The 22,280-nt window shown below is 53.8% G+C and overlaps 2 protein-coding genes across 6 annotated transcripts; one reads left to right on the forward strand and one right to left on the reverse strand.

Moving 5' to 3' along the window:
- Positions 1-2,375: 2,375 nt before the first annotated feature.
- On the forward strand, positions 2,376-11,894 carry TARDBP (TAR DNA binding protein). Of its 5 annotated transcripts, XR_005122857.2 has the most exons (9): positions 2,376-2,390; positions 3,263-3,514; positions 5,216-5,379; positions 5,843-5,983; positions 6,572-6,742; positions 7,120-7,246; positions 8,191-8,321; positions 9,055-9,319; positions 10,072-11,892. XR_005122857.2 is itself a non-coding variant. In XM_037499006.2 (7 exons), exons 2-7 carry the CDS (start codon positions 3,277-3,279, stop codon positions 8,244-8,246), a joined length of 897 nt encoding a protein of 298 aa, XP_037354903.1. In that variant the 5' UTR covers positions 2,376-2,390; positions 3,263-3,276; the 3' UTR covers positions 8,247-9,048. The 5 variants fall into 5 exon arrangements, 3 of the variants coding, with proteins under 3 accessions (XP_037354903.1, XP_037354905.1, XP_037354902.1); XR_005122856.2 differs by having other exon boundaries at positions 9,055-11,894; XM_037499006.2 differs by lacking the exons at positions 9,055-9,319; positions 10,072-11,892 and having other exon boundaries at positions 8,191-9,048.
- Positions 10,369-21,653, reverse strand: MASP2 (MBL associated serine protease 2). The gene is made up of 11 exons (XM_037499009.1): positions 21,629-21,653; positions 21,310-21,538; positions 20,963-21,140; positions 20,355-20,486; positions 18,618-18,814; positions 18,399-18,546; positions 17,124-17,242; positions 15,732-15,810; positions 14,171-14,305; positions 13,594-13,668; positions 10,369-12,457 (listed from the first exon to the last, which is right to left on the reverse strand). The coding sequence occupies exons 1-11, from the start codon at positions 21,631-21,633 to the stop codon at positions 11,694-11,696; spliced, it is 2,061 nt and encodes a 686-aa protein (XP_037354906.1). The 5' UTR covers positions 21,634-21,653; the 3' UTR covers positions 10,369-11,693.
- Positions 21,654-22,280: the final 627 nt, after the last annotated feature.

Raw genomic sequence — 22,280 nt, forward strand, 5'->3', positions numbered from 1 at the left:
CATTAATATAAATAATTTGATGAAGCCTGGTGTATGGCATGTGATTTTACTATTGTATACACACATGGGTGGTTTACAAGCCATCCCTTTACAGACTGTGCTTCTGGGTGGTTTTTTGGTAATATGTGTAAGCGCAGTTTGCTACATTCTTGTTTCTGTGAGAGGTAGAAGAGGAAAGCCCAGGTGGAGTCTGATGAGACCAACTTCTTTCAGAAGCCTACACGGACCGGATGTCAACAGTTCGCTCTGAATCCTATATGAGTATTCAACGGAGCCAGCTAAAAATTGCTGCTTAGTTATTCTGCCCTGTGATTTTATGCAAAAATAGGCAATATGGTTTAAAAGTACATTTGGTTTGCAAACTTTTGCTATGCTGTTTAAAAAATTTGGGATCAAGGTTGAGAGAATTTGTCTTTACATAAGTTGAACCATTTTAAGATTTTTTTTTTCCTGTGATTTTTGACATATCTGCTGTCTTGTTCTGGCTAATGCCTCCAGATGTTTTCTTTTGGCTGGGACTGATGAACTGTTTTTCCAGAAATGGAGGACTTTTGCTTTCCACAATGGACACTACCTGGAGGGATTCGTTTTCTTCCGACTGGAACCCTGGAAAATTTTTCATCTGAGACTGTATCCCAGAATTCCATATGTTTGATCTTCATCACCATGGAAATGGTGGCAAAAAGTGAAAGGGGGAATTGTTAGGGGGAAAGGAGTCCTGAGATAATCTCATACAGGCTTTGTGGACTCCACCCCCACTCCAGACTAAAGCCATCAGGACATTGGGAAAGACAAATCCCATCACCACCAAGGGGAGGGTGGCTGGGACCTGAGGGTGGAGTTGGGCAGCCAGGTTGGATATAAAAACCAAACACGTGGGCCTTGCTCCCTCTCTGGCTCGCGATCGCTCGCCTCCTGGCTTCACCGCTCCTGGCTGGCGGCCAGCTCTCAGAGCGCCATTTTGGGATTCCTGATCGGCGGATCGGGTAGGACTCATTTAAAACTTTGTCTCCCACTTTTCTCCCAGAGCTGTACATTTCCTCATTTCCCTTTCCCTTGTAAATAAACCTTTTATTAACCTTTCACGTGTGCCTGCAGTAGAGCATTGATAAGTCCTTTTAAGCGCGCGGGTGAGGACCCACAGTCAGGCACCCCGTTTTGTATCGGGGCTGCTCTACAACACCTCCACTCCCTCCTGCCTTCCTCCAAATGGGTTCCATTACAATCTGGTTAACAGGAAGGGATGTTGTCAGAGATGGACCTGCGGGACTTAATATCCATTCCTAGGTGGCTGTAAGAAGCAGGAGGCAGTGGACTGGACTCGCTGCAGAGCCCGGCTACCTAGGTTCAAACCCCGACCCCAGCACTCAACCGCTCTGTGAGCTCCCGCAGGGTTTCGCAACCTACCTGCCTCAGTTTCCTCGAGATATCAGCACCCTAAGGGCTGTCATAAGGATGAAATGAGCTAATAATAACTATAACCCACTTTGTTATTACTAAGTTTCACTGATGTACACTGATAGACTGAGGAATCAAAATCGTTGCCAACTGCACAAGGACACATCCGCAACGGAACAGCAGCAGCAATCACACATGGTTTTCAGAAAAGACACGCAAAAATTGTGTCTCAAAGTTTGCTAACCCAGGGTTAGGGTTCAAATCCCATTTACCAACTGGGTGACCTCATGTCAGATACTTAACCTCTCTGTGCCTCAGTTTCCTCCCTTGTGCCTGCAGAGCATCAGCAGTGCTCATCACACAGCACTATTGGGTGAATGCTTTAAAAAGTGCCCGGTAGGCTAAAGATACTCTCTCCAAGTGTGGAGACTGGCGAGGAGAGGAAGCAGCGACGCGCCGGGAGGGTTTAGCAGACACTGGGGCCGGCGCCCCGCGCTCTCCAGCCGCCCTCGGGCCCGGAGGGCTGGCCCCCGCCAAGCCACGCCCCCGCCCCGCCTCTCCCCTGGTGACCCCGCCTCTTGCCCCCCCCTGAGCTAGTCTCGCGCGTTTTCAAGGTGCGCGAGCTGCGGCCGAGCCCGGGCCGGCGGTTGGCCGGGCGAAACCATCCGCCACGCCGCGTGGGGGGGCGGGCAGCCGGCGCGGCCACAGCGCTTTCCATTTTTGGCTTCTCACGCCCCGAGGCCGGTGTTGCTTTGGCGTCCACGCCCGGCCCGTGCGCCCACACGCCCAGGCGCGCGGCGCGTCTCGCCGGGGGAGCGCTGCCGAGAGCCGGCGAGGCGCCCCCCCTCCGGACGGCAGCGGTGGGAGCGGAAGGGGCCGGCGGGGGGGGCGGCGGCCCTGGCGCCATTTTGTGGGAGCGAAGCGGTCGCTGGGCTGCGCTCGGACCCCTCGCTGCGTCTCTCTCCCGGCGGTTCCCAGCCGCGGCCTCGCGGGTGAGTTGCGGGCGCTGCGCTCGGAGGGCGCCCGGGGCGCCGGCCCGCACTCGGCGGCCTGCGCGGGCGCGGCGGGGGAGCCGCGGGCCGGGCCGGCCTCGTCCTGCGCGGCGGCTCTCGCGGGGCGGCGCTGGGGCCGGCGCGGGGGGCGCGGCGCCGGGGGTGGCCCGGCGGCCGGGCCCGGGGGCGCGTCGTGCGGCCGCCCGCGGCTCGCGGGGCCCCGGCTCGGGCCTGTGCCGCGGCCCGGCCCGGCCCGGCCGCGCTGACTCCGCCCCGCCGCCTCGCGCGGGCTGCTGGGAGCGGCCTCGCCGGGACCCGTCGCCGCGGCCCGGGCGGCTCGGGTTTGGGGCCCCGGAAGTCCCGGAATGAGGAACAGCGAGGCCTCCTCACCCCGTCCGCGCGCCTGACTTCGGGGCTCGGCTCTCCAGACTCTGCTTCTCCATCGCTTAGTGCAGGGCCCCCGACCCCCCCGCCGCCCCCATCTCAGCCGGCGTCGCTGCTGCCCGGCCCCGGGTGACGGTCTCCCCGGGGGCAGCGACCACGGGTGTGATGGTTACCCGCGTGCCCCCCGCTCCGGCGCGAGCCTGCCCGCCCCCCAGCGCGCCCCCGGGACTGGCAGGTCTCTCAGGTATAGGTGCTGCACCTGCTGCGGAGCAGGCCTTGGGCAGATGCTGCCGGAGCCGGCGGGGTCTCCCGCCGTAGCAGGGATCGCTGGCTTTGCTTTTGCCGCCTCGTTTTGCAGGGATCACAAACCCCTCCAAGAATTCAGACTTGGGGATCCTAGACAGCGATGCGGTCGGGTAGTCACCAGCTGACTATAAGAAAACAGTTTAACACAAGTGTCCCTCGTTCATCTCTCTCTTCCCTTCAAGAAATACCAGGAAAGATGTCTGAGTATATTCGGGTAACCGAAGATGAGAACGACGAGCCCATTGAAATACCCTCAGAAGATGATGGGACAGTGCTATTGTCCACAGTTACAGCCCAGTTTCCAGGTGCTTGTGGGCTGCGCTACAGGAATCCAGTGTCTCAGTGCATGAGAGGGGTCCGGCTGGTGGAAGGAATTCTGCATGCGCCGGACGCCGGCTGGGGGAATCTGGTGTATGTCGTCAACTATCCCAAAGGTTTGTTGCCACTTGGTTTTGCAGTAATGTGCTACTGGTCCTTGGTCATAGGTCACGGCCTCTTAATGACAAAATGTCTCCTGTCATGGAAGTATTTTTTTTAACTTCACCCTTAACGCTAATGTGGACGATGACTAAAGTTGGTGAAAATTGAAAGTTACAGAACCTTTTTTTTTTTTTTTTAAGATATCTTGTTATCTGAGCAAACACTGTCAAGTTGATGCCAAATTTAAGGAATTACTGAGAGTGCTTTGTAAATACCTAGAGTGCCCTAGTATTTTGGTTTGATCTTTGAAGACTTACCTCCTTCTGACACTTTTTCCCCATAAATGATCATCAGATCTTGAATTAGTGCAGTCCTGCTTACAACTTTGTGCGCTGGTCTTACTCCTCTGGCATTGAAGTTCTAAACCTAGGAGAGGGAAATGTGAAGGTTGAGAGGTTTCCCAGTAGGGATGTGTGCTGGCATGGTACAACTCTCGTACTTTTATGGTAAGTTTTATTAACTTCAGTTCAGGGTCTTTTTAGTATGTTGTTAACTGGTTGTGGGTTAAAAACTACTCAGATTTAAAATGTCATTTAGATCATGATGTGGATGTAGGTTGTGACACATGTAACAACCCGCTGGGAAATAAGATAATGGGGGGGTGGTCTGTGCGTTGAGGGGCAGAGAGTATTTGGGAAACCGCTACTTTCCTCAGTTTTGCTGTGAACCCAAACTGCTTTAAAATAAAATAAAAGTATTGTCATTTAGTTCCTCTCTCTCATTTTTTTTTTTTTTTTTTTCTTTTTGTGGGACCCTTGCCGGTGGCTGAGGAACGAACCGGCGCTGCAGAGGCTTCAGACAGCCTCGCAGCCCAGCGCTCAACCACTGCGCCACCAGGGGAGGCCCTCAACTTTATGTTTTTAAAAATAGCCTGGGATTTTTTTTTTTTTTAAATTAACAGGCATTTATTGTTGAAAGTTCAGGGGAAAATGGGGAATTTGAAATCACCCTTAAATCCTCATCTGTAGATAAAAATTGCCAACCTTGGGGCCTCCCTGGTGGCGCAGGGGGTTAAGCACAGCACTATGAAGCTGTCCGCAGCCTCTGCAACACGAGTTCCATGCCTGGCCAGCCAGGGTGCAATCCACATGGTGCAGCAGACCTCTCCTGTCTCGCCTGCTGCTCCCCTCAGCAGTGTATTTCAGTAGATCAGCCTATTCTGCTCCCCACTCTCTGTTGAGTCCTCCCACTCTGTTGAGTACCACCACCACACTTCTGGCCTATACCCCATTTCTTGTATGCATAAATTTAAAAAAAAATTGCCAACTTTATGGTATTATACATTAATTTGTAGATGTTAATTAAATGTTTAATAGACACACAAATAGTACCAACAGTTTTTTGACATTTTTTTTCTACTTTATCTTAAAGTCAAAGTGAGGTAGGATTTTGTTTTGATGATGTCTTTTGAAAGGGGGGAGAACATAGTTGTCATAAAATGAGAGTGGGGATCCTGGATTCTTGCTGGATAAGCACTTCAGTTTATTCAGTCCCTGTTCTGTCCTCGACAGCTAGCGTTGCTCTTCTCAAAAAGTTTTCAATTTCTTATTGATCTCCGAATCTTTTTGCTCCTCATTTCTGTTGATTGATAGGTATGGTGTGTTTTAAGAAGCGTTAAATGAAGAGTTTTAAAAGATTTCTGCTCATTTGTTTAGATAATAAAAGAAAAATGGATGAAACAGATGCTTCATCAGCAGTGAAAGTGAAAAGAGCAGTACAGAAAACATCTGATTTAATAGTATTGGGTCTTCCATGGAAAACAACTGAACAGGATCTGAAAGAATATTTCAGCACCTTTGGAGAAGTTCTTATGGTTCAGGTAAACTTTGATTTCACTTTTACCTGTGAAGAAGCACCTAGAATTTGTTTCGATGACATTCCCCTGTATGTTGAGCAGACATGGATACACAGGGTGCTGAAAAGAAATTTGGCTTCTACTGTTTTGCTTTATGCACGTGCTGTGTATTTTTGCCTTTGATATTGTGGTGACACATTAGGTTTTTTCTTTGTAACATACTAATGGGAGCATTTCCCATTGTATTCGTAAACATGAGCTCTAGCTTATCTTTGCCTTCATTCTAAAATACTTTGTTAAAATTCTGTCACGTGAGTTTTACTGGATGGCCTGATCATCACTCAACATTAACCCTGCTTTTGCTTTTACCTCAAAAATGACTTGGTTAAGTTTTAATTAAGCTGTTGCCTCCACTTGAAACCATTCACATTGACAAACTCTGATTCGATTGTGTGTGGTTTTGGTAAATTTAAATGATCTTTTCTAGGTGAAGAAAGATATTAAAACTGGTCATTCAAAGGGGTTTGGCTTTGTTCGTTTTACGGAATATGACACCCAGGTGAAAGTCATGTCGCAGCGGCATATGATAGACGGGCGGTGGTGCGACTGTAAGCTTCCAAATTCCAAGGTACTTAGCTTTCGTGACTTTTGCAGACAGCCTCCTTAGAAGGTGCCATAAAGTGAAACATTAAATATACTTGGGAAAGATAGTTGCGGGTGTGTTCTAAGAACCTTAGGATCATAATGCACGTGGAATGCTTTGTTTGTTGGAGATTTTTAGTTTATTACCTCTGCAAAGTAAAACTTTATTCGGTTTATTCTTCCTCTTGCTGTGTCTAGCAAGTTAACAATTTCTTAGTCACATGTAAAGCAAAGTCTGTCAGAATGCATTGCTCTTGTTACCACGGCCTCACTTGTTCGAAGCAAACGTAAACAAGCCTCGTGTGTCGGGAATGTTACTGTCTTTGCCAGGACATTTGTCAGTCGTTGATTTTCCTGAGTCCAGATATACTCTCATGAACTTGAAATTTTAAAATTTTATTCATCAAAGGCCTGTAAGAGAAGTGCTAATGCAAGATAAATCAATAAGAATGTACCTACTTTTTTGACTCTTGATATAAAAGGCAGATAGGTTTTGTTCTATCCTTTACCATAATGCTCTTTTCATTGCTCATAAAATATTTCTGACGTTCTTCCTTCCTTTTGATTTGCTCAGCAAAGCCCAGATGAGCCTCTGAGAAGCAGAAAAGTATTTGTTGGTCGTTGTACAGAGGACATGACTGCTGACGAGTTGCGGCAGTTCTTTTGCCAGTACGGAGAAGTGGTAGATGTCTTCATTCCCAAACCATTCAGGGCTTTTGCCTTTGTTACATTTGCAGATGATCAGGTATTTTTCTCTTTAATAATTTTGTCCCAGTTAATTAGGTAATTTCTCTTGAACTTTCCCCATTCAGCTGATGCCATCCTTAGCTAAGCTTTTTGACCTTATAAACTGGGAGGTATACGGATGTAGATATTTGTGATACAGCCTTTAGATACTTATCTGCATTTCACATAACTGGGAGTATATCTTTTGAAAATGAAACTGAAAGATCTTGCTATCATTGCTGAAGCTAAGGCTATGTTACAGGTTTACATGCAATTAGCATTGTTGCTTATTTTTCCTCCAGCTTAGAGAATGGCATGAAATCTAAGTTTTATTGCTGCTTTGGTGTATGAGTCAGTTGTTTAATCTCCTCTATTTACATCCCTTATTTCTTATAGGTTGCCCAGTCTCTTTGTGGAGAGGACTTGATCATTAAAGGAATCAGCGTACATATATCCAATGCTGAACCTAAGCACAATAGCAATAGACAGTTAGAAAGAAGTGGAAGATTTGGTGGTAATCCAGGTGGCTTTGGGAATCAGGGTGGGTTTGGTAACAGTAGAGGGGGCGGAGCTGGCTTGGGAAACAACCAAGGAAGTAATATGGGTGGAGGGATGAACTTTGGCGCTTTCAGCATTAATCCAGCGATGATGGCTGCAGCGCAGGCAGCGCTACAGAGCAGCTGGGGCATGATGGGCATGTTAGCCAGTCAGCAGAACCAGTCGGGCCCATCAGGTAATAACCAAAGCCAAGGCAACATGCAGAGGGAACCAAACCAGGCCTTTGGGTCTGGAAATAACTCTTACAGTGGCTCTAATTCAGGTGCAGCAATAGGTTGGGGATCAGCATCAAATGCAGGGTCGGGCAGTGGTTTCAATGGTGGCTTTGGCTCAAGCATGGATTCTAAGTCTTCTGGCTGGGGAATGTAGACAGTGGGGTGTGGCTGGTATAGACTGGTGGGAATTCAAATTTTTCTAAACTCATGGTAAGTATATTGTAAAATATATACTAAGGATTTTCAAAATTGGTTTGTTCAGTGTGAAGTATATTCAGCAGTATTTTTGACATTTTCTTTAGAAAAAGAGGAAGAGTTAAAGGAATTTTATAAGTTTTGTTACATAAAGGGTTGAAATACTGAGTGAAAGTGAACTGCTGTTTGCCTGATGGGTAAACCAACACACTACAATTGCTATCAAAAGGTTTCTCCTGTAATATTTTATCCCTGGACTTGTCAAGTGAATTCTTTGCATGTTCAAAATGGAAACCATTGGTTAGAACTACATTTTCTCCTTGTTTTAATTTGAACCCCCACCATCTGGATTTTTTCCTTAGGAAAATCTCCCTTTTGGAGATCATGGTGTCACAATATTCGGTTCTTTGTTTGTTTTTTTTGTTTTGTTTTGTTTTTTAACACTTGTCTCCCTTCATATACAAAAGTACAATATGAAGCCTTCATTTAATCTCTGCAGTTCATCTCATTTCAAATGTTTATGGAAGAAGCACTTCATTGAAAGTAGTGCTGTAAATATTCTGCCATAGGAATACTTCTGTCTACATGCTTTCTCATTCAAGAATTCGTCATCACGCTGCGTCTTTGACGGTGGGTGTCCCATTTTTATCCGCTACTCTTTATTTCATGGAGTCGTATCAACGCTGTGAACGCAAGGCTGTGATATGGAACCAGAAGGCTGTTTGAACTTTTGAAACCTTGTGTGGGATTGATGGTGGTGCCGAGGCATGAAAGGCTAGTATGAGCGAGAAAAGGAGAGAGCGCGTGCAGAGACTTGGTGGTGCATAATGGATATTTTTTAACTTGGCGAGATGTGTCTCTCAATCCTGTGGCTTTGGTGAGAGAGTGTGCAGAGAGCATTGATAGCAAATAATGTACGAATGTTTTTTGCATTCAAAGGACATCCACATCTGTTGGAAGACATTAAGTGAGTTTTGTTCTTAGATAACCCACGTTAGCTGAATGTGTTAAGTGAAACGATACTTGTACTTCCCTTACCCTTTTGTCAACTGCTGTGAATGCTGTATGGTGTGTGTTCTCTTCTGTTACTGATATGTAAGTGTGGTAATGTGAACTGAAGCTGATGGGTTGAGAACATGGACTGAGCTTGTGGTGTGCTTTGCAGGAGTACTTGGAAGCAGAGTTCACCAGTGAGCTCAGGGTGTCTCAAAGAAGGGTGGAAGTTCTAATGTCTGTTAGCTCCCATAAGAATGCTGTTTGCTGCAGTTCTGTGTCCTGTGCTTGGATGCTTTTTATAAGAGTTGTCAATGTTGGAAATTCTTAAATAAAACTGATTTAAATAATATGTGTCTTTGTTTTGCAGCCCTGAATGCAAAGAATTCATAGCAGTTAATTCCCCTTTTTTGACCCTTTTGAGATGGAACTTTCATAAAGTTTCTTGGCAGTAGTTTATTTTGCTTCAAATAAACTTATTTGAAAAGTTGTCTCAAGTCAAATGGATTCATCACCTGTCATGCATTGACACCTGATACCCAGACTTAATTGCTATTTGTTCTTGCATTGTCCAAAGTGAAAAATTTTTTTTTTAATCTAGTTTTTAATAAGTCTGGGTGACCGCACCTAAAATGGTAAGCAGTACCCTCCAGCCTTTTCTTAGTGCCTCTGTGCATTTAGGTGATGTTCTGTTACCATGGCCTGTGTAAATCTCCATGGGGAAGTCATGCCTTCTAAAGATATTATTTGAGGGAGTGGGCAAAACAATGTTAATTACTTTCAAATGCTTTGTAGCAAAGCATATCAATTGAAAAGGGACTGTCTGCGCCTTTTTAGTTGGGATTTGAAAAGTGGAATTAATTGCAATAGGGATAAAGTAGAAGAAACCACAAATTTATCTTGTGCCTGAAATCCATTAAGAAGCCTGAGAGCTTTAAGAACTCGCAGGGTGGGTTGTCTGTCTGTGGACGTGTTAAGTGAAACGGGCCTTGTCCTCCAAGGTGGGGATATAGGAATGTCGCAAGTCGTTTACAAAACTCAGATTAGACTCTCACCATGCGCTGTTAACTATGTAATAGCAATAATGCTGACTCTGTTGTGCTTTTATGTAACTGAGTGGAGCTCATTTTCTAAGTGGAAGAATGTAACAGTTTTTGTGTTGATAGTTTACCTAATGCCCTTACCTAAGTAGATTATGATAAATAGGTTTGTTTTGCAAGTTACCTGTTTTAAACATTTATAAATGAAGTCTCCTTTAGACGTGTGATCGCCACCCTGTCTCATTACTCACTTTCCTCTGTAAAAGGATCTTGCGTTGTTTTAATTTTTTATTGCATCTAAATTGCATGATTTCCAAACCCTGTACCATCTGAATTTTGCATTTTAGCACTTGCACTATTACTCAGCAGCAGTAACATGGTAACACTTAAAATGGTATTCGGGGACCTCCAAAGACTAAACTGACAAGCCTTCAAGGAACCCAAGGGTAAGTTAACTTGTCGATGGCATGGTTTTAATCCCTTTTTACACTTGTGTAAATTTAGTTATTGGTCATAGAAGGCTTTCAATGTTGAGTAGCCTCCTAGTAACATGTTTATGGTACTACACCGCTGTGGGTATCTAATTTTACCCTAAAAAAAAAAAAATTTGAAGTTTAGAAGTAAACTATTTGGCAAATACTTGTTTTAAAGTCTTATTTGGTCATCTTAATGCATTCTAAAAAAAAATTTTGAACCAATTGAATAAAATTTTTTGTTGCCACCACAGTTTAGTGTCTGGAGTCTTACTGGAAAATAATGCTTTTTCGTATGTGACAGAAATACTGGAAAGTTAGTTTTAAACAGTGTCTCTCAGGAAGTTGTCGTTTGTATGTTCAAGAGAAATTAGGCCCAACCTCACTATGAATTTTTACATATAATGGTAACTATTTGACTAGAACGAAAAATGTGGTGAAATGTTAGCTACTACCGTGTTTAAGGGACGAGTAACCAACTAAAATGAAGTAAGATTAAAGTCAGCTGAAGTTTTGTCCTCAGGAAAGGATGTTCTCTACTTCAGAAGAGTGTGCTGGTGATTGGGGTAGTTTGTGGTGTTGAGCACTAGGAGAGTGATGCCGAGGAGATTCCAGAATTGTGTATCCAGCTTCCCATACCATAGCCGGCTGTTGTGTGGTCTGTGATCTGTTGCTCAGTGTGCCCAGGCGTATCATGTTCGTTGTAAGGAGGAGAAGGAAATGCCAAGTATTTATAATGTCACCACTTCTGATGTCACATTTCATGGGATGGGAGTGACACCCTCCAGTCCACCATCTTCTGAATTTGTTGACTGCTGGGGTCACTTCCCAGCGCTGGGAACTTCCTCGCAGCTAAGCTGGACTCTTAGAATTGGGATTAACTAAGCTAAAGACTGTGCGTACCATGCGTGCTTCTAAAAGACTTTTGAAACGAGTTGCATATTTTCCTTTAGAAATGTGTAGTGTTCTGCCGATGTGAATCACGCTACTCCGTGTTCTCTCTGCCACTTTGAGTAGAGAAAAATTACCTCACCCTCCGTGATCCCGATTTGTAACATGGAAACCTGTCGTTACCAAGGCTCAAGTATCCATGTTTCCAGCTTATTTACCCCCCCAAATATTCAGGGTTATTCCAGCACCAGTGCTGCTGTTGCCGTGTGAAGCTCTCTCAGGGGTCAGTGAGAGCAAGCTGAAAACAGTTCAGTTGAACAGGCAGGTACAGAAAGGCAGCGGCCCACCAGCCAAAGACGCCAGGACTTCCTGGGGACATGAAGGGAAGCAGCGCGAGTCTGTATCTGCGAAGGCCTCCCGGGAGGAGGGCTGGGGGGAACCTGTCAGCCCGAAAGGGCCTGTGACGGCGGTCTCGCCTGCCGTGTGCTTTCGGCTGTGGGGGGAACAGCGGCCGGCGTGCTCATGCTTCTGGGGTGTCGCTGCTGCTGAGCTCGCGTGCAGGTGTTTCTTAAGCTAGGGAAGGACGTGCTGACTGAAGACCCCGATTAAAAATTATGAATGATGTTCTCGATCCAGGGAATGTAGTTCATGACTTTGGTGTAGACCCCGTACTGACCTGCTGCCCCGCAGTGGATGGCGCCCCAGGACACTATCCCCCCCACGAACCACCTCTCTGTCTCGTTGTCCAGGAACACCAGCGCCCCGCCGCTGTCCCCGCGGCAGCTGTCCCTGCCCCCGCCCTCCAGGCCGGCGCACAGCATGTTGGCCGTCACCCTGCCCCCGGGGTGGCGCTGCCGCTCGTAGGCCTCCCTGCACCGCTGGTGGTCCACGACCGGCACGTCCACGAACATGAGGCTGAGGGCGGGGAAGCCCCTTTGGGTGACTCCCCACCCAGAGGCGGTGCCGATGGCGTCGGGCCTCATGAAGGCCTCGGCCGCGCTCCCTGGCAAGCAGATTGGCCGGACGTTGCCGTTGACGGCGACCTTGTCCTTGAGCTTGATCAGCGCAATGTCGTGGTCGAAGCCGGCGCCGTGCGCGTAGCCTTCGTGTATGAAGACGGCCTCGGCCCGGGCCTGGGTGTAGTGGCGCGACCGTCTGTTCAGGGTCCCCATTCTGATGTCGAGGGCGGGGGCGTCCTCTCTCTTCTCGTAGACGGCGTGCGCGGCCGTCAGCACCCACTTGTCGGACAGGAGCGCGCCCGCGGCTATGCCCTCGCCGGCCAGCAGGACTTGCCACGGGAAGTCGCCGGGCTTGGCGGCTTGGCCTCCGTAGATGCGGCCTCCGGTAGCGCGGGCTGACAGGCCGCACACTGGGGGGAGCAGATAGAGCCTTTGCAGAACCCTGCGCGGTGGTGGCTCCGCATCGCGCACCCCGGGGGTCGGCGCGTGTCCCCTAGCGAGACCGCGGGAGGCCGTGCGGAGCAGACACCTGGGGAGGCCTCGTGGCATTTCTTAGCTCCTCGGGGTGCCGTGAGGGGGCGTTCACTTCTAGAAACCACTGTTGCCCTACACGACGTGGCTTTCCACAATGTGGCTTTCCACGACGGGGGTACCTAAGGCCAGGAGGACTCGCCTGGGCTGGGCACTGGGCGAGGGGCAGCCTTTCCGTGACCTCTGTCCTCCGTGTACAGGGGCGTTACGTGCAGGTCTGTGAGCAGAAGCTAAGGTCGCTGCCACAGGACTGGCCCAGTACCTTCAGGGCTGAACAGTTACGTTTTAAAGATGAGAACGTGGCGCTTAGGAGCCCGGGCCCTTCCAGTTCAGAAACTCCTCGGGCTCGTGACCCTCCCCAGCTGCGTGTGACTGTCCGCTGCTCCCTCTACGGGGCAGATGCGTCTTGTGGCGGACGCGGGCATTAGTGTACGAATGTTGTGTCAGCGAAAGTACAGGTTAAAAGCAAATTAAGCCAAACAACACAAGGGTAATGAACACATTACTCCCTTTCTGACTTTTTTTTTCAATAGCGCTACTCAAGTCTATCTTCGGAGCGAGCCAATTCTGCTTAAAAAAATTTTAAGTACTATTAAAAGGCAAACTGCATTAATGTTTAAAAACCAGATGTCATTGACAACAATTGCTTAGGGAAATAATGAAGTTATTAGCTCCGGGTTTTAATAGCATTTTCACGGAGAAGGGGAGGACCTCGGTAGAGGAGCTCATGTTTATAAATGTACAAATGGCTCAAGATAATTTAAAAAATCATTTAGTTTTTTATGTTTGCCTCGTTGGAAGGTCAGAAATAACCCAGTGACTGATGCAGTCAGCACCTAGCAAGTCTGCGCGCGGAAAGGGGTGATGAGAACATAGTACCTGCCGAGCATCACTTGGCGCGAGAGCCCCGTGCCGCCGGGACATTTGTGCCTAGCGCAGCTAAAGCTCCTCATTGTCTCCTGCCCACTTTTACTTTCCATCAATTACCAATCTCTAGTATGAATGGGTCCATTACCAGGCTCGCAGGCGGGGAGTGATTTTTCTCCTTTGGAGCTCGTCCAGAATCCATCAGCCGCACACACGTATTTACCTGCAAATCATTGGAAAAGCAAAAATGTTTAACTGTATGCATGAGGGGCTTGTCATCCGCCGAAGACCCCCCTTGAAAAATGTTGATTCTCGAGCTTCCGTGGGAAATAGGTGTCTGAACTAACCATTTTACATGATTTCATAAACAGGAGGTCTCTGCATTACCATGTTTGCTTGCAAAGTGGAAACCTTTTAGATGTGTAACTTGAATATGTATCAAGATCTCAAGTGCTTAATGATAAGGTTTTGACTTGTTAAATTAAACCATTTGGAATATATTGTGTGTTTGTAGTAGTCATTTACTAGATAAGATCTGTTTTCAGATTCTTGCAAATTGACATTAAAGTCACTTCAGCTGCAATATTTCACTTAGCAGGTGGGAGAAGTGCCTTTTAATCTGCTGTCTAGCCTGAGCCAAAAATGTTGCTTAAAGCTCATCCTCGGATCGCGAGGGCCGAGGTCCCCGAGTGGCCGCCGCGCCCCGGGGCACGCTGCTCGCTCACCGTCGCCGGCGCGCATGGCGTAGAAGGTCTCGTTGCAGCGGTACTGGATCGCGGCCCGGTACGTGGTCACCTCGGGGCCCGTGACGTACTCCACGCGGCCGCTGGGCAGGTCCTCGGGAGGGCCGCAGTCGACAACTGGCAAACATGGGAGGCGGGAGTCAGCGTGTACTTTGAAGACAGGCTCCTGGGAGAGGAGACAGGGGCAGGAGGCCCGCCGGGGTGACGGCAAAACGGCAAAGCGTCCTTCCCGAGCCTGCTTCTGGCTGAAGGGCTAGGTGGAGGGCACGTTTCTGGGGGAGACAGGTGTGATGTCTTGGCTGAAGGAGGGGGCTTTGAAACGACTTCATCGCACCCTCCCTCAGACATGGGGTCCTGGAGCCAAACGGAGAAGTCTGGCCCGGCCCGCCGCGCCCACACCACCCGGTTTCCTCGTGAAGCGGTACCGAGTGTGCGGTCAGCCGGCCTTAAAGGCGGGAGCGGCACAAAGGCGGGGGCTGGGTCCTTGTCACGAGACCCGGCAGCCGTAATACCGTGAATGTGACCTGGAGTGCACACTTGCGGGCACGTTACTAGTGAGAAGCAACCACTTAGTCGTCACGTCACGGTTCTGGCCTCGGGACGTCTGGGTGGCCGGTGGTGCCGATGGCGGTGGGTAAGGCCTGGAAGTCAGTAGCTGCGCCTGGCTCTGGGCCAAGTGCTCTGCTACGCTGATGCTCACTGCCCCGATGGCATCCCGCCATTCTATAGAGGAACCCCGTAAAAATGACAAAATTGGGGTGGAGACCCAGACCTGACTCCAGTGCACCCTTCAGCTCTTACTGGTGTTGAAACTAACACGGCAGTCTGGTTAGCGGGAATACAATTTTTTGACATGAAAATTCCCTAGGAATTCTGCAGAAATCCGTGCGCAGGATACACATCCAGGGCTGTTCACTAGAGCAGTGCTCAGAGTGAAAAAGTGGAACAGGGCCAGTGACGGCAGACGTCGCGCGGGCACTAACGGGACGCGTGGCCCTGTTACTCCCGGCCGGACGTGCGGGAGGAAGCGCACTCGGGCGCCCCTGTTCCCTGTGCTTCATGGGTGTTTTCATACTTAGAACAGTGCTTTTAAAGATCACTTTTCTAAAGCAAATACCTTTCCTAGTACATTGGTTCCATTTTAGCCCCTTTAGGAGTGGGGTGAGGGCCTCCCTGGTGGCACAGGGTCAAGCTATCACCGGCCACTGCGGCCTGAGTTCCATCCCCTGCCGGCCAGGGAGCTACCCCCATGGCGCGGCAGACCCCTCCTGTCTCCCCGCTGCTCCCCTCAGCAGTGGATTTCAGTGGATTCACCTGTTCTGCTCCCCGCTCTGTCTCTGGGGACTCTTCTCACCTCGCACCTCTGGCCTACACCCCAGCTCTTGTATGCATAAATAAATATAAAAAACAAGTGGGGTGAGAGGCTGGGGAAGAAAAGCGGTTTTGTGTCAAGCCCTGATAAATCATGGAAAAGAGATCAGAAGAAGCGACAGAGGCAGCGGCAGCTGCAGAGGCAGCGAAGGGGCTGGTGGCGCAAGCGTACTGCTGCACTCTGGCATCGGCTGGTCCCAAGATCCATCTTTCCGGCAGACGGCCACAAATGATTTCAGGGGCAACTGACCCTAGAGAGGAAGGAGACGATTAATCTCCCTGTTTGCACCAGAAAGTCACTCCCCAAAACTGCTCCACAGTAGTTCCTCAGGCTCCCAAGGTCACCCACGTGACCACCTGCTGGTCACGTCACGTCTGCTCACCTCAACACACACTGGCGTCTCAGGGGGGCCGAGTGCCTTCCCAGCCACTCTGGGTGCGTTCTTTGCTCCCCACTTTAATCCAGTCTCACCAGTCCCTGTGGGTGCCACCCTGGCCCCCATCCCTCTCTATAAGTGGCCCAGGGTGCCAGTTAAAGTTTGGGGGGCAGGGGCCTCCCTGGTGGCGCAAGGGGTCAAGCACCACACTATGAAGCAAAGCGCAGCCTCTGCAGCACGAGTTCAATCCCTGGCCGGCCAGGGAGCAACCCACATGGCGCAGCAGACCTCTCCTGTCTCCCCGCTGCTCCCCTCAGCAATGTATTTCATCAGTCTGCCTGTTCTGTTCCCCACTCTCTCTGCGGACTCCTCTCACCCCTGAACCTCTGGCCTGTACCCCAGTTCTCACATGCATAAATAAATCTTTAAAAAAAAGTTTGGGGGGCAAAAGGGGTGTCAGCTTGGTCAGATACAGAACAGATGTGTCTGGATTTCTCTGCCCTGTAGCCACTAGAAACAGCAGGTTTGGAGTGCGAGGCGCTGTGGCAAGAGCTCCCGCCCCTTCCCGAGAAGTCTGCAAGGTGGAGAAAGTGTCACTTTTTTCCCTCTCGGTCCCGCCCCTCGCAGGACCGGGCTGCAGAGCTGATCATCTCAGTGTTATTACTTTCTGCCACTGGGATTCGGTGACAATTTTAAAGAACACAAAGGAGATGTGTTCATCTACCTGTGCCTCTAAAGCAACGCACTAAGCATTTTTTAAAATTATCCCCCACGCCCTTAGCAGCGGCCACTATTTACAACTTTGCAGAATGTCCTGTTTCCAGCGCCCTTTCCTTCTGTGCGGGCCCAGGAGTCGTTTCCTGCAAAGGCTTTGCCGGGCCCGGGGAACGGCCTCTGGGGCCATCAGAGCCGCGGAGCGAGGACTGCGACGTGGGCCTCGCCTGGTCGCAGCCACGTGGACGGCCGCGGCCCTAGGCGGGGCGGGCAAGGGGCTTATTGCACCCGCAGCTTGCAGAGCCAGCTCTGGGCGCGGAGGGCAGCAGGCTTCCTAAGCATGAACACTCCCCGTGGCCCCTCTTCTCAGCACGCTTAGTTCTTTGCTGCCTGCTGACGACAGCCATTTCCCCCTCCTCTCCCACGCGCGGATCTAAACCTGCCCGTGTCCACCCCGCCCGGGCGCGCCTCACCTGCAGCAGCTCGTAGCCCGGCTCGCAGGCCACGGAGACGCGGTCCCGCAGCACGTAGGCGGCCTGCACCGGCGAGATGCGGCCGTGCGGTGGCGCCACGGGATCAGGGCAGGGCCGAGCTGCGGGAGGGGAAGAGCCGGGTGAGCTGGGTCTGGATGCAGCAACCCGAGGTGCTTATCAGCGAGACCGGGGGTGGAAGGGACACCCCGGGGAGCAGGGGCCGTAGACTGAAAACCGAGCGCCACACTAAACTCTGCGTGGCTCCGTGTACGGATCGGGCACTGTGGCCCGGCTTGGGCCACGGCAGGTCAGGACAGACACACATCGGGTGGGACAGTCCCCCGTGGAGGCCTCCTCCCTGCGGGGAAGCTTCCAGCGCTGCTGACAGCCAGAAGGGGAGGAAGAGCAGGGCGGCTTCCACTGCAGGGCTGGACCCCCAGCTGCTGCCCGGCCGAGAGGGGTGAGGAGGGGCTGCACCCTCGGGGTGGGAGGATGAAGGCCCGGCCTCAGCTAAGTGCTCAGGACCAGAAGCCACAGGGCCTCCCCGGTGGGGCAAGGGTTAAGTCTCAGCCCTGTGCAGCTCTCTGCAGCCACGAGCTCGAGTTCAATTCCCAGCCAGCCATTTGGGAACTACCCACATGGCGCGCAGACCTCTCCTGCCGCCCGCTGCTCCCCTCAGCGGTGTACTTCGGTCAGTCTGCCTGTTCTGCTCCCCGCTCTGGCTCTGGGGAGTCCTCTCACCCCCCGCACCTCTCGTAGGCAGAAGTAAATAAATCTTTAAAAAAAAAAGTCTCAGCACTATGAAGCTGTCCGCAGCCACTGCAGCACCAGCTCAAACCCCAGCCAGGGAGCTGCCCACATGGCATGGCAGACCCCTCCTGTCTCCCCGCTGCTCCCCTCGGCAGTGGATTTCAGTCAGTCTGCCTGTTCTGCTCCCCACTCTGTCTCTGGGGACTCCTCTCACCCCCTGCACCTCTGGTCCACACCCCAGTTCTTGTATGCAAAAATAAAGAAATCTTTTTAAAAAAAAAAAAAAAAAAAAAGAAAACGCCCGCAGGAAAGCACCCAGCTCTCTCCGGCTTCGTTTCCTTAGGAAGCGCCCGTGCAGCATGAACCTCAAGAAGCAAACGCGTGCGTCGCTCCGCTCGCCTCACCCGGTCCCTCCCTGGCCCCCCAGGCCTGGCCCAGAAAGCGTGTCCCCCTACAGAGACTGTCCTGCCGCCACCGCTGGGGGGACAAGGCTCGGCTCCCCGCGGGACCGGGGCCACCTCCCACCTGTGCTGCTGTAGCGGATCCTCCAGCCCGTGTGGTCCCCCGAGTCGTCGGTGACGAAGGTGACAGTCACGGCGTGGCTCTTGGTCTCGATCCTGCGCGGCAGCGTGTTCCCGCACAACGGGCCCCATTCCTCTTTGTCTGTTTGGATCTGAAAGCAGAGTATCCCCTGTCACCCCAGGACCTGCGGGGGCCAGGAGAGGCAGGGCCCCCAAGACGGACCTTGAGGGAGTCGTAGGGGCACTGGGTGTCGGGGTGCGCCTCCACATCAAAGGACTCCACGAAGTCCAGGGTGATGCTGAAGCCCTCCTCCAGGCGGATGCTGTAGGTGCAGCGGGAGAGCTTGGGGTACGGCCGTGGGTATTCGGGGCTGCTGAGCACCCCAGACCTGCCAGTGAAGACCTGGCCAGAGCACAGGGCTGGGAAGGGGGGGGCAGGGAGTGAGCCCACAGGCACCTCTAGAGACCAGACCCCCCACACACACACACTGGCTGTGGGACAGCTAGAGAAGGGACTCTGGCTTCTGGCTGTAACTGCAACAGGCAGCACTTGCGGGCCCCCCATGTGTACCCCCCCAGAGAGACTGGGGCCCTAAGCTGAGGCTCCCAGATGGGGGAGTCCTGGGCCAGAGTCACAAGCCTGGGGTGGAAGTAGTGAGAACGATTAGACTCTGCCAAGCACGAGGACCCTGGAAAGGGGTGCTCTTTGTACCCCAGGAATTTAGGTGAGGAACGAGGGATCTCCTTGAGCTGACGGCCTCTCACTGCCCCCATCCCGGCAACTGCCAAGTTCATAGGCTGTGGGGCTCCCCCCCGCAGCCCGGGCCTCCCGGGGCGCCGCCTGGCAGCAGAGGCCAGGCAGGTGGATGCTGTTCACACACGGCGCCCTCGTCCTGCCCGGAACAGCAGCTTCCGCTTCCCAGGAACGTCTGCATCACCCATGGGGGTCCCGCCCGCCCCCCAGGCCATGGGGTGGGGGCGGGCCTCGGAGCTGGAGGAGTCTGGGAAGGGAGGGTCCCTGCGCTGCCTTCACCTTCCTTCCCCGCAGCAGCTCCCCGGGGAGCAAGGGAAGGAGCCGGCCCTGAGGGGCCGGCACACAGCCCAGGGCCCCCTGCTCTGCGCTGGGGGAGGGGCCCAGGGGACCCTCTGAACTGAGGGTGGGCCAAGGATGCTCTGCCTCGGCCCCTGGGGACCTGGGGCATGTGGGGCCTCGAGAGAGGCCAGAGCCCCAGCAGGAGCCGGGCAGGCCCGGCCGTGGAGGGCAGGGGAGGGGAGGCGCGGGCCCCCCACCCTTCCCGCCCTCCCAGAGAGAAGCAGCAGCAGGTGGGGTGGAGCCAGTTTATTGTTGGGTCCAGGTGGGAGGGGGGGCAGCGGCTCTGTGGCTTCCACCTGCTGGGCAGCCCCCCCGGGAGGGCAGGTTAGGGGTGCTCCTCTGAAAGAGAACAGAGACAGAGACGGACAGGGGTGGGGAGACACAGGCAGGGTGTGGGGTGAGGAGGCAGGGCCGGCAGGGGGGTTGGCTGGGGCTGCCCACGTCTACCCCAGCACCCGCGGGTTGCCCGTCCAGGTGCCGGCAGGATGGGGTGATGGGAAGCGGGGGTGTCCAGGAAAGTTGGCCAGCGGGGTGGCCTCACTGGGAACGGGTGACTGAGTGTGCCCCGCCTGCACTCGGAATGTTGGAAAGTTTTGGGGAGACGGGTCCAGTTCCCCCCCCACCCCCGCAGCCCCGGGAAGGAGGGAGGAGGCCGCAGGCCCCTGAGCCCAGACACAGGGGTGGGGGAGGGAGTAGTAAGTGGATGAACTGGGGGGGCTGAGGGGGGCGGGGGGGTGCCGCTGGAGGAGGCGGTGGCAGTTCAGAGAAGGGGCAGCCAGTACCGGCCCAGCACCCCGAGGCCGGCGGCCCCCGCAGCCCCTGGGCAGAGCCGCTGGAGCCGCGGGCCAGGGCCGGGCGCGCCCTCACCTGAGCAGGTGCGCCGGTCCCGCTGCAGCGCGTAGCCCGCGCGGCAGGAGCAGTAGAAGCCGCCCAGGTGGTTGTGGCAGTGGTGGTCGCAGGGCGGCGTCCCCCCGGGGGGCTGCAGACACTCGTCCACGTCTGGGGGCGGCGGGCCGTGAGCGGGGCAGCTGCGGCCCGGGGCTCCCGCCTGGCCCCGCGGGGCTGGGCCGCCTCCCCGCGGCGCCTCCTCTCAAACCCACTTCAGCTCCCGGGCCTGCGGGCCGCCGGGCACCTGGACCCGGGGCCGGGCCCCCGAGCCTGGCTGTGGCCCCCCAGGAGCAGGGGAGGTTGAGCCGCTCGTCAAGGTCCCAGCGCAGGCCCCGGGCCCGGGCCCCAGAAACCAGGCAGACGGGACCGGCCGCTCCCACTGGGGCTTCGCCTCAGGCCGCGGCCCTCGGGCTTGCTGACCACTCAGGCTGGCCCCGGCCTCGCCCGCAGCTCTGCCCTGACTTGGGCCCGGTGGGGGGAGGCCGGGGAGGGGCCGGCCTGGGACCTGCCCCACAGCTGCGGCCTATCTCGGCCCACTCAGGCCCCGGCTCCCCCTCCGGCCCGGCTCCCCCTCCGGCCCGGCTCACCCTCGGCGGCGTAGAAAGCCTCAAAGCCCGAGAAGGGCTTCTCGTTGGAGTAGTCGGAGCGGAAGGTGACGTCCAGGCTGGAGCCCGGGGAGTAGAAGCTGTCGTTGCCCGGCGCGCGCTCCGTGTCCGTGGTCTCCCGCCCGCACAGCGTGGCCAGCAGCCTGGTCCCTGCGCTCAGCTGTGGGGGGGGGGGTCACGGGAGGGAAGACAAGGCGCCCCCCAGGCCTGCCCGCCCGCCTGGCCTTGGCTAGACTCTGCTCCCAGGGGTTCCTGTCCCTCGGCCCTGGCAGAGCCTTGGGGACCCCCCCAGCCCGAGAGCAGGCCCCGCCGCCCCTGCCCACCAGCACCTTGACAAAGTCGTACTCGCAGCGGTAGGAAGGCTCCAGGTGGAAGTGGGTGAAGTACAGGCGCAGGCGGTAGCCGGGGGGTGCCGTCAGGGCCCAGCGCTTCTCCTGGTTGTTGGGGTACTCCCCTGGAAAGCCGGGGGATGCCAGGCGCCCAAACACAGGCTCAGGCCACTTGGGGTCTTGGAGTGCCGCCGAGAAGCCCCACAGCAGGCCCAGGAGGATCAGCAGCCTGAGGGCCGTGCAGGGGGGCAGGTGAGGGCCTGGGGGCCTGTTCCCACCTCTCACCCCTGCGGGGGAGGTGTAGGGGGCTCCCACCCACCTCATGATGTGCCCCTCGTAGGCCAGGACTGATCTGGAGCTCCACACCGGCTCACCTTTGATCTGTTTGTCCAAGGCCTGGCCCGCCCCCAGCCTCCCCGCCCCTCGTTTCCAGGCAGAGAGGACTGGACTTTCCGGGAACCCGAGCCTGACCTGGGTGACAGGCAGCCCTGGGAGCAAACCTGGTGCTGCCCATCGGCCTTGCCCTCGCTCACCGCGACATGATCAGCGGCGGCTTCCAGGAGGAGGGGAGGAGAGCAGTGTCTGCTCCAGCCCCCACCCCCACCCCAACCTGCTCAGATGAAAAGGGGAATTTTAAAAAACAAACCAGGGGCCCCCCTGGTGGTGCAAGGGGCAGCCTCTGCAGCATGAGTTCGATCCCCGGGCCGGCCAGGGAGCTGCCCACATGGCGCAGCAGACCCCTCCTGTCTCGCCCGCTGCTCCCCTCGGCAGTGGATTTCGTCAGTCTGCCTGTTCTGCTCCCCACTCTGTCTCTGGTGGATTCTCTCGCACCCCCCCCCCGCATCTCTTGTAGGCATAGATCCATCTCACCCCACTCCCGCTTGCACCCCAGCTCTTGTATCATAAATAAATAGATCTTAAAAAAAAAAAAAGAGCCGCAGTCCGTGAGGCTGGGCATTCGGGCGAGCCGG

This window comes from Talpa occidentalis, unplaced genomic scaffold, assembly GCF_014898055.3.
Source record: "Talpa occidentalis isolate TD23 unplaced genomic scaffold, MPIMG_talOcc4v2.1 talOcc4.9, whole genome shotgun sequence".
Lineage (NCBI taxonomy): Eukaryota > Metazoa > Chordata > Mammalia > Eulipotyphla > Talpidae > Talpa > Talpa occidentalis.

Coding starts and splice junctions, on each gene's coding strand:
- TARDBP (XM_037499005.2), top strand. CDS start 3,277: ATGTCTGAGTATATTCGGGTAACCGAAGATGAGAACGACGAGCCCATT. Junction 3,515..5,215: donor TGTCGTCAACTATCCCAAAG/GTTTGTTGCCAC, acceptor TCATTTGTTTAG/ATAATAAAAGAAAAATGGAT. Junction 6,743..7,119: donor TTACATTTGCAGATGATCAG/GTATTTTTCTCT, acceptor TATTTCTTATAG/GTTGCCCAGTCTCTTTGTGG.
- MASP2 (XM_037499009.1), bottom strand. Junction 18,547..18,617: donor GCCCCTACGACTCCCTCAAG/GTCCGTCTTGGG, acceptor CTCTGCTTTCAG/ATCCAAACAGACAAAGAGGA. Junction 14,306..15,731: donor GCCGATGCCAGAGTGCAGCA/GTACGCTTGCGC, acceptor CATGTTTGCCAG/TTGTCGACTGCGGCCCTCCC.